The sequence below is a fragment of the Schistocerca piceifrons genome, chromosome 2 (genome assembly GCF_021461385.2).
Source record: "Schistocerca piceifrons isolate TAMUIC-IGC-003096 chromosome 2, iqSchPice1.1, whole genome shotgun sequence".
NCBI lineage: Eukaryota > Metazoa > Arthropoda > Insecta > Orthoptera > Acrididae > Schistocerca > Schistocerca piceifrons.
This window is the reverse complement of record NC_060139.1, coordinates 619,495,281-619,505,572: the sequence shown is the minus strand read 5'-3', so window position 1 is coordinate 619,505,572 and position 10,292 is coordinate 619,495,281. Positions and strand designations below refer to the sequence as shown.

At 46.9% G+C, this 10,292-nt stretch overlaps 1 protein-coding gene across 1 annotated transcript; it reads left to right on the top strand.

Moving 5' to 3' along the window:
- The first annotated feature begins 1,071 nt into the window (after positions 1–1,071).
- LOC124775676 (ras guanine nucleotide exchange factor P-like) lies at positions 1,072–9,366 on the top strand. The gene is made up of 6 exons (XM_047250504.1): positions 1,072–1,075; positions 1,161–1,279; positions 7,946–8,117; positions 8,257–8,361; positions 8,424–9,011; positions 9,188–9,366. The coding sequence occupies exons 1-6, from the start codon at positions 1,072–1,074 to the stop codon at positions 9,364–9,366; spliced, it is 1,167 nt and encodes a 388-aa protein (XP_047106460.1).
- Positions 9,367–10,292: the final 926 nt, after the last annotated feature.

The window sequence follows — 10,292 nt, the reverse complement described above, 5'->3', positions numbered from 1 at the left end:
ATCAAGACCATTACATAATATCCATGCGACCATGCAGTAACATCAAAATGAACCTATGGCAACATCAAGAAGCAGCACCCCGGATTACACAAGATACATATAAAACTGGCGGAGGATTTTTTAAATGCTGATAATGTGTTGTAAAATGTTGTATGAAATACTTATATAGAGAGTGACCATTGTTTTTCTTGGGTTAAACTATGATACACATCCCAAACTGCACATAAACATTTTCGCCACATTTTATTATAACATGCTTAAAGGAGCTGGGATGTGTATAAAACTGCATTGTATGCTAATGGTCATTAAGTTTCAGGTGAAATAATTGCTTAAATAACACTGTGCCATATACCATTACTGGAACGTGAATAGAAACAAGGACCTGTACGAAAAAAGTGGATGTATGAATTTAATGGACCAACACCAACAGTCAGCAGCATGGATTGTCAGATGAGGACCAAATATATTATTTATTTAACAGGGTAGTGAAACAGTAAACTGATAGGAAGTGAAATTTGATTGCTAATGTCAGTCAGGCAAAAATAATTGCATGTGATACTTTGCAAATAATATAGGAAAGATAGGTATTGGAAGTTGTTTAAAAATCATCTCATCAAGTTGTGCAAAATTAATTAAAATGAGTAGAAACAACATAAATAGTGACCAAGCCAGAATCACAACAAGATCTGGTTGGCAGCTGCATGCATCGATGCTGAATATAAACATTCACAGCCACAAGAAGTCAGCAAGTAATATAATTTCACCTTTCCATGGATTTCAACAACCAGAAAATTTATTGGAACAATTATACAAGTCACTAGATGGTAAACTTTGTGCAAAATAAAAAAAAAATAGAGATGATGCTGAAAATAATTTCAGAAAAATAGACAATGCTCTCAAAAAAATGGACCAGAAACTAAAAGCAATCAGGGAAGATGTTTATAAGGCAGACAGACAAATAAACAATGTACATGAAAGAGTAGACAATGTAGAATCTGAAGTGGATTGTCTGAAGAACTTTGCTGTTGCTGAATTACAGCAAGTTAACAAATGTGTCGCCATAGTTGACAAATGAGTAAAATTAACAGGAAACATTGTCATTGACGAACCCGACAGATGAAAAACAGAGTTGCATAACATACAGACTTATACTGAAACAGAAAATAACTTCATTGATGAAAAGCTAAAAGTAAATTCTGTACTTGTTTCAGAACAAATATCTTCTGTAAACAGCAAAGTGAATGAAGTAACAAATAATCTTCAAACAGTTGGTTGGTTGGTTGGTTTGGGGGGATTAAAGGGACCAGACTGCTACGGTCATCGGTCCCTTTGTCCAAATACAAAGAACATCCACAGAGAATAAAAACGAGGAACAGAAGAGACCACAGACGATACAGAACAAGAGAAACTGAGACAAAGACAAGACAAAACGAACTAAAACCACACAGAGTTTGACGGTGGTTGGCCGACCATAGAAAGAAAAAAGGAAAAGCCAACCACTTAGAAACACATTAAAAAGTCAGTATAAAATCATAGGCCAAAGGCCAGAAGCAACACAAACCAATAAAATAAAACAGAAACGCTCAGATTAAATGATAAAATCCCCCTGCCCAAATAAAACGTAAAACCAAGTCAGCCATAGTGGAGTCGTCTGTTAAAAGGGCAGGGAGCGTAGCAGGCAGCGCAAATGTCTGCCTGACCACAGCTAAAAGGGGGCAGGCCATCAAAATGTGGGCCACTGTCAAAGCCACCCCACAGCGACATAGAGGAGGGTCCTCCCGGCGCAGTAAATAACTGTGTGTCAGCCGGGAGTGGCCAATGCGGAGCCGGCAAAGAACTACTGAGTCCCTGCGAGTGGCTCGCAGGGACGACCACCACACAGCCGTCGTCCCCTTGACAGCACGGAGTTTATTGCGCATTGTCAGTTCGCGCCATTCATCGTCCCAAAGCGCCAAGATTTTGCGGCGGAAGACTGCCCGCAAATCAGTCTCTGGGAGGCCAACGTCCAGAGATGGCTTACTGGTGGCCTCTTTCGCCAGGCGGTCAACATGTTCGTTACCCAGGATACCGACATGACCGGGGGTCCACACAAAGACCACAGAGCGGCCGCAACGGGCGAGAGTATGCAGAGACTCCTGGATAGCCATCACCAGACGAGAACGAGGGAAACACTGGTCGAGAGCTCATAAACCGCTCAGGGAATCGCTACAGATAACAAAGGACTCACCTGAGCAGGAGCGGATATACTCTAGGGCACGAAAGATGGCGACCAGTTCAGCAGTGTAAACGCTGCAGCCATCCGGCAAGGAACGTTGTTCAGAATGGTCCCCTAGAGTGAGCGCATATCCGACACGACCAGCAACCATCGAACCGTCAGTGTAAACAACACCAGAGCCCTGATACGTGGCCAGGATGGAATAAAAGCGGCGGCGGAAGGCCTCTGGAGGGACTGAGTCCTTAGGGCCCTGTGCCAAGTCGAGCCGAAGTCAAGGGCGACGAACACACCATGGGGGTGTATGCAAAGTAGCCCGGAAAGGAGGTGGAACAGTGAAACCCTGAAGCCCAGAGAGAAGCTCTTTGACGCGGACCGCTATTGTACAACCAGACCGGGGCCGACATTCTGGCAGACGGACGACCGACCGCGGGAACAGGAGACGATAGTTTGGATGCCCGGGCGAGCTTAGAACATGGGCAGCATAAGCGGCCAGCAAACGTTGGCGTCGGAACCGCAGTGGAGGTACACCTGCCTCCACTAGTACGCTGTCCACAGGGCTGGTGCGGAAAGCACCAGTGGCAAGGCGTATCCCGCTGTGGAGAATTGGGTCCAGCACCCGTAACGCAGATGGGGATGCTGAGCCATAAGCCAGGCTCCCATAACCCAGACGGGACTGGATTAACGCCTGGTAGAGCCGCAACAGGGTAGAGCGGTCGGCGCCCCAGCGGGTGTGGCTCAAGCATCTCAGAGCGTTTAGATGCCGCCAACACGTCTGTTTAAGCTGCCGGATATGAGGCAGCCAAGTCAACCGGGCATCGAAAACCAACCCCAAAAACCTGTGGGTCTCCACCACAGCAAGGAGTTCGTCGGCAAGATAAAGCCGCGGCTCAGGATGGACTGTTCGGCGCCGGCAGAAATGCATAACGCGGGTCTTGGCTGCCGAAAACTGAAACCCATGCGCTACAGCCCAAGGCTGCGCCTTACGGATAGCGCCCTGTAGCTGACGTTCAACAGCTGCAATGCCAGTAGAGCTGTAATAAAGGCAGAAGTCGTCAGCATACAGGGAAGCGGAGACAGAATTTCCCACGGCCGCAGCAAGACCGTTAATGGCTATTAAAAACAGACAGACACTTAAAACAGAGCCCTGTGGCACACCGTTCTCCTGGACGTGGGAGGAACTATAAGAGGCCGCGACTTACACGCGGAAAGTACGACACGACAGAAAATTGCGGATAAAAATCGGCAGAGGACCACGAAGGCCCCATCCATGAAGCATAGAAAGAATGTGATGACGCCATGTCGTATCGTACGCCTTCCGCATGTCGAAAAAGACAGCGACCAGGTGCTGACGGCGGGCAAAAGCAGTACGGATGGCCGACTCCAGGCTCACCAGATTGTCGGTGGCGGAGCGGCCTCTACGGAACCCACCCTGAGATGGAGCCAGAAGGCCCCGAGACTCCAGTACCCAATGCAAGCGCCGGCTCACCATCCGTTCAAGCAACTTGCAAAGAACGTTGGTGAGGCTAATGGGACAGTAGCTGTCCACCTCCAGAGGGGTCTTTCCAGGTTTCAAAACGGGGATGACAATGCCTTCCCGCCATTGCGACGGAAACTCCCCCTCGACCCAAAGACGGTTGTAAAGATCGAGAAGGCGCCGCTGGCAGGCCACTGAAAGGTGTTTCAGCATCTGACAGTGGATGCCATCTGGCCCAGGAGCAGTATCAGGGCAAGCAGCTAGGGCACTGCGAAATTCCCACTCACTGAATGGAGCATTGTAAGATTCCGGGTGGTTGGTGCGGAACGAAAGGCTCCGACGTTCCATCCGCTCTTTAATGGAGCGGAAGGCCTGGGGGTAATTCGCAGAAGCGGAACTGATAGCAAAATGCTCTGCTAAGCGATTTGCAATGACGTCGGAGTCAGTACAAATGGCTCCATTCAGTGAGAGCGCAGGGATGCTGGCAGGGGTCCGACAGCCGTAGACGCGTCGAATCTTGGCCCAGACCTGCGAGGGAGTGATATGGAGGCCAATGGTGGACACATACCGCTCCCAGCACTCCTTCTGGCCTTGGCGGATGAGAAGGCGGGCCCGCGCACGCAGCCGTTTGAAGGCGATAAAATGGGCTAAGGAGGGATGTCGCTTGTGACGCTGGAGCGCCCGCCGGCGATCTTTAATCGTTCAGCGATCTCAGGGGACCACCAAGGCACAGCCTTCCGCCGAGGGGACCCAGAAGAACGGGGAATGGCAGACGCGGCGGCAATAACGATGCCGGTGGTGACCGATTGAACCACCGCATCAATGTCATCAGTAGAGAGAGGCTCAAAAGCGGCAGTGGAGGAGAACAAATCCCAGTCAGCCTTATTCATAGCCCATCTGCTAGGGCGCCCAGAAGAGTGACGCTGTGGTAGTGACAAAAAGAGCGGAAAGTGGTCACTACCACACAGGTCGTCATGCACACTCCATTGGACAGACGGTAAGAGGCTATGGCTACAGATGGAAAGGTCAATGGCGGAGTAGGTGCCATGCGCCACACTGAAGTGTGTGAAGGCACCATCATTTAACAGCGAGAGATCGAGCTGCGACAATAAATGCTCAACGATGGCGCCTCGACCTGTGGCCACTGACCCACCCCACAGAGGGTTATGGGCGTTGAAGTCGCCCAATAGCAAGAAAGGTGGCGGCAATTGGGCGACCAGTGCAGCCAGGACATGCTGCGAGACATCACCATCCGGTGGAATGTAAAGACTGCAGACGGTAACAGCCTGTGGCGTCCACACGCGTACAGCGACAGCCTCTAAAGGCGTCTGGAGAGGGACAGACTCGCTGTGCAGAGTGTGAAGGACATATATGCAGACGCCACCAGACACCCTTTCATAAGCTGCTCGGTTCTTATAATAACCCCGATAGCCACGGAGGGCGGGGGTTCGCATCGCTGGAAACCAAGTTTCCTGGAGAGCAATGCAGAAGAAAGGGCGAAGGCTGATAAGTTGGCGGAGCTCAGCTAAATGGTGGAAGAAACCGCTGCAGTTCCACTGTATTGGCCATGGCTGGGAAGGGCGTGATGGGTCGGGGAAGGCAGATTACGCCGCTGGGTCACCTGCTGCCTCCAAGTGAGCACCTGTGCCAGTGCTTTCCAGGGCATCGGAGGGACTGGCGAGATCGAGGTTCTCAGCGGATGCGAGGATCTCCACCTCGTCCTCAGACGCAGAGTTTGAAGGTTGCGGTGGGACAGGTGCCACCGCAATGTCAGGATGCTTGGGAGCCTTTTTCTTCAACTGCTTCGCCCCCTGTGCCTTGGGAGGGTCTGGCTGGGAGGGCCCCACTGGGTCAGTCTCAGGGACGGAAGACGACCGTGAAGCCCTATGACCAGCGACCGGTTGTTGTTTCAAAACTTTGCGGGTGTCCGCTTTGACACTGGGCAAAGCCTGGGAAGGGAGGGCCCCAAGGGACCCCTTCCTGGCTAGAGTAGCCGAAGAAGCCCTACGCTTCTCCGTCTGGGAAGGGGGGACGAATGTCCCCGATGGTTGGGGTGGTGTTGCTCCTGGAGTAGATGGAGCAACAGAGGGCGAAGTGCCCCCCACAACCAAGGGGGCCGGTTTATTGTGACATAGCTGAGAGGCAACAGTACGTGACGACACGGGAGAGGATCGGACCGCTGTTGCAGCAGCGGCATAGGTGGATGTCATGGGCACAGGATGTAGCCACTCATATTTCCGCCTTGCCTCGGTGTAGGTCAGGCGGTCCAGGGTCTTATATTCCATTATCTTCCTTTCCTTCTGGAAGATCCGACAGTCCGGTGAGCAGGGGGAATGGTGTTCTCCACAGTTAACACAGATGGGAGGCGGAGCACATGGAGTATCAGGATGCGAAGGACGTCCGCAATCCCGACACGTGATGCTGGAAGTACAGCGAGATGACATGTGCCCGAACTTCCAGTATTTAAAACACCGCATCGGAGGAGGGATATATGGTTTCACATCACAACGGTAAACCATCACCTTAACCTTTTCGGGTAAGACATCACCCTCAAAGGCCAAGATGAAGGCACCGGTGGCTACCTGATTATCCCTCGGACCCCGATGGACGCGCCGGACGAAGTGAACACCTCGTCGTTCGAGGTTGGCGCGTAATTCATCGTCGGACTACAGAAGAAGATCCCGGTGGAATATAATACCCTGGACCATATTGAGACTCTTATGCGGCGTGATGTTAACGGAAACATCCCCCAACTTGTCACAATTGAGCAACCTCCGTGACTGGGCAGAGGATGCCGTTTTGATGAGCACAGAACCAGAGCGCATCTTGGACAAGCCCTTCACCTCCCCGAACTTGTCCTCTAAATGCTCCACAAAAAACTGGGGCTTGGTCGACATGAATGATTCTCCATCAACCCGCGTACACACGAGGTACCGGGGTGAATATTCTCCACTGTCTTCTTGAACAAGACGTTCCTCCCATGGAGTAGCTAGGGAGGGAAACGATCTCTGATCAAATTTCTTCCCGTTGAGGTTAGACCTCGATCGCTTAGAGAATGCTGGTGGAGGCCCACCAGTGATAGATGATGTACCACGCTTCATTGCGGGTCATCCGCCCTGATGCCACCTACTCCGACCAAGGGCCCTCCCCACGGGCTCCACCCAGCCACAGCAATAGCCACCTGGCAGGATGGCCATTGCTGGGAGTCCTGATGCCCCAGGGAGATGGGCATCTACTCCTTGGCATACGTGGGGAGTGAACGGCGCAGGCATCAGTAGAGCGATCCCTGTGTTGTCAGGGGGCTACAACCAAGAGGGTACATGGCGGCCCCACCACAACGGACTGGCTACCGTGCTGGATGTTAGGTGACTTGTGGTCCATGGGCGTCGTCAGTGCAGAAAATGGCCCTGTACAGTGCTTGGCAGAAAGTGCACGCAGGAGCGCATCCACGCCCAAGCGATGGAGAACGGGCAAGACTGCAATGCAATGACGAATAAGATGGCGAAAGTTCTCAACACAACACGGACACAATGCACCAAATAAGGCGCCCTTCCCCAATCGGCTCGCTCTTCGGAAAAATTTTGAGATATGGAGGTCAAACCCGACAGGGGACCATCACATAAGGCCGAAACGTTTGAGACTCCTTTTAGTCGCCTCTTACGACAGGCAGGAATACCGCGGGCCTATTCTTACCCCTGAACCCGCAGGGGGGTCTTCAAACAGTCAACTCTAAAGTTGTAAATCTAGAGACTAATATTTTAGTAGTATATATAGTGGTAATAACATGCTTCAAAACAATTGCTATAATGTTATTATGAAAATTTTTCTTGGTGATTTTTTGTGAGGACAGCTTAGCACGGGCATGCCTGAACAAATGAAAGTGAAATTTGCTACACTATTTTTAGATGCAGAAGCTTTATCCTGGGCTAACCAGCATGTTAACCCAGAAATGACATTTGTGGAGTTTGAAAAATTATTTTTAAACAGATTTTGGTCACAAAATAAGCAGGCGCAAATAAAATCAGAATTTTTGAATGGAAGTAGGAGATATGAGAATGCAAGAATTTTGTGAGAAGCAGCTTAGGACTTCAGCACATTTAGATAAAGCACTTGATGAAGTAATCCAAATTGATGCGCTGAAGCAGCGTTTACCCAACTGTGTTCAGTGGAGTCTTGTTTACGGACCAGATGACACTATTGAGGACTTTCAGAAATATTTAGATAAATTAGATCATGCTTGAGAGAACAATTTTCAGAATGGAGGGTCGTCACAACACCACCAGAACAACAACAACAACAACAACAACAACAACAACAATGGTAGTAGAAGTAATAATAATTTTGGTAACAACCAGAATAATAATAGAAATGAGCAGAGCAGAGCAGAAATGGTAACATATCCCATGAAAATAACAATCAGGAAAACAGGTAAGCAGCTCATTGCAAGCCTGTCAGTTTGAAGTGAACAGTTACAGAAATCTGGCTAGAAGCAATTCAGGTCACAGACACCACAATAGACAGAATAACTACCAGATAAACAGAGCTGATTATGATAAAACATTTTCAGACTTCATGATGATGGAAATAAGTGAAGATACTAGTAAAGCAGAAAATAATTTTAATCTTAGTACAGATGATTTGGCTAACTTATTTGATGAGAGTTGTGTGTTTAGTAATAGTAGGATGCTGATGAGTACAATTTAGTTAGCTTATTTTGTGACGATGAATTTTCAGTATTGTCTGAAAAAGATGTGACAGAAAGTAAGGATCATATACCTAAGTTAAATTATGTTTATGTGCTCGCTGGTACAAGTTCTAGTACTTCTGATAGTGATTGTGATGTGAGGACGTGTGTAGTTGAAGTCAAGGTTCATGTAGGTGCAGATAATGTTGCTAATGAGTATTTTTATGCTGTTGATGCTGATGCTGATGTTGTATTTTATGATGAATTAGATGATATGGTTTATGTGGAAGTACCAGACAATGATATGAATAATAGAATGATAGGATATGATTATTTGGAATCGGAGAAACGGGTACATGAATATCAGTTGATACCCATTGAGGTCAGTAAGATATTACATAGTTGTTACAGTAAGGAGGATGAAGATAAGCTAATTAGTGATAAGATACTGAAACTATTGGAAGAGAATGAGAAATCTGTAGCAAAAGGTGATTATTGTGGTAGTATTAAATTCAAAAACAATAGTTGTAAGCTACCTTTAAGTACTTTACAACCTAAGTTAGGAAATGAGGATCAAATAAATGCATATTTAAATTTTAGGGATATTGAAGATGATTTATTGGCTGAAGAGGATGGAAGTAATAACTATAAATACTCAGTAGTCTATATATTGAAATATCTATAGGCAACTGGAATGGAGTTTGTCTACTGGACACTGGTAGACCGGTAAGTGGTGTCTCTCGTAAATTAAGAGATAGACTAAAGAATACTGCACAGTAAACTGAATTTCCAATTACTGGTGTTAAAATTAAAGGAGCCTCTGGGAAACTTAGTAAATTAATCAGCAGGCAAGCATTAATTTCATTTAATGTCAGTGATGCTGTATTTGAGCAAGTGTGTTTGGTAACAACTGACCTGAATGAGCACATGGTGTTAGGGATGAATTGGATACTGAAAGTTAATGCTAGGTTTGATTGGTCAAATACGAAGTGAAATTTTATTGTGCCAAAATCTGGGGTTCCTGGTGAAACTAAATTATACATGATGTTTGATGAGGATTGTAGCAAATAATTTAAGAAGAGTCAAAGTATCTGATGACAGAAATTATTTAGACAAAGATAATGAGTACTTTGATAACTAGGTGTTTAGTGATGATTTTTCTCAATTAGTACTGGATAAAGTTGACTCAGCAGACAATTTAAGTATCAATGAAAAGATGTCCCGGAGGGATTCATGTGGGAATATAGTAGCATTTTCAATGAGAAGCCAGGTAGAGTAAAAGATTATATTTGTACTTTAAAATTGAGACCACATGAACCATTTTTCATTAAGCCTTATGGTATACCTATTTGTAAGAGGAAGGTTGTTGAGAAGGAGTTGGGGGATAATAGAAAGGTTCAAATGGCTCTGAGCACTATGGGACTTAACATCGGAGGTCACCAGTCCCTTAGACTTAGAACTACTTAAACTTAACTAACCTAAGTACCTCACACATATCCATGCCCAAGGCAGGATTCGAACCTGCGACCGCAGCAGCATTGCGGTTCCAGACTGAAGCGTCTGGAATCACTTGGCCATAGCATCCGGCGATAATAGAAAGGAGTAGCAGTCAGTACAACAATTCTATAGTTGTAGTAGCTAAGAAAGATGGTGGGGTTAGAACAGTGCTTGACTCTTGACATTTAAATAAATTCCTGGAAAAGGAAACTGATCATCCAGACTCAATGGAGGAATTGTTGCATAAATTTCATGAAGCAAACAATTTTAAGAGTTTGGATTTGACATCAGAGATTCATCAGATTACCTTAGAACCCAATTGTAGGCAATATACTGCATTTTTATATAATTGGAAAAAGTTTTCAATTTGTGTAGTATCTTTGGATTAAATTTATCAGTTGTTGAATTTATTAGGGTTCTGG

What these genes read in the sequence shown, in the direction of transcription:
- LOC124775676 (XM_047250504.1), top strand. An exon ending in AATAACAATCAGGAAAACAG is followed by an intron (nt 8,118 to 8,256) that starts GTAAGCAGCTCA and finishes AAACATTTTCAG; the next exon opens with ACTTCATGATGATGGAAATA. An exon ending in TGATGAGAGTTGTGTGTTTA is followed by an intron (nt 8,362 to 8,423) that starts GTAATAGTAGGA and finishes ATGAATTTTCAG; the next exon opens with TATTGTCTGAAAAAGATGTG.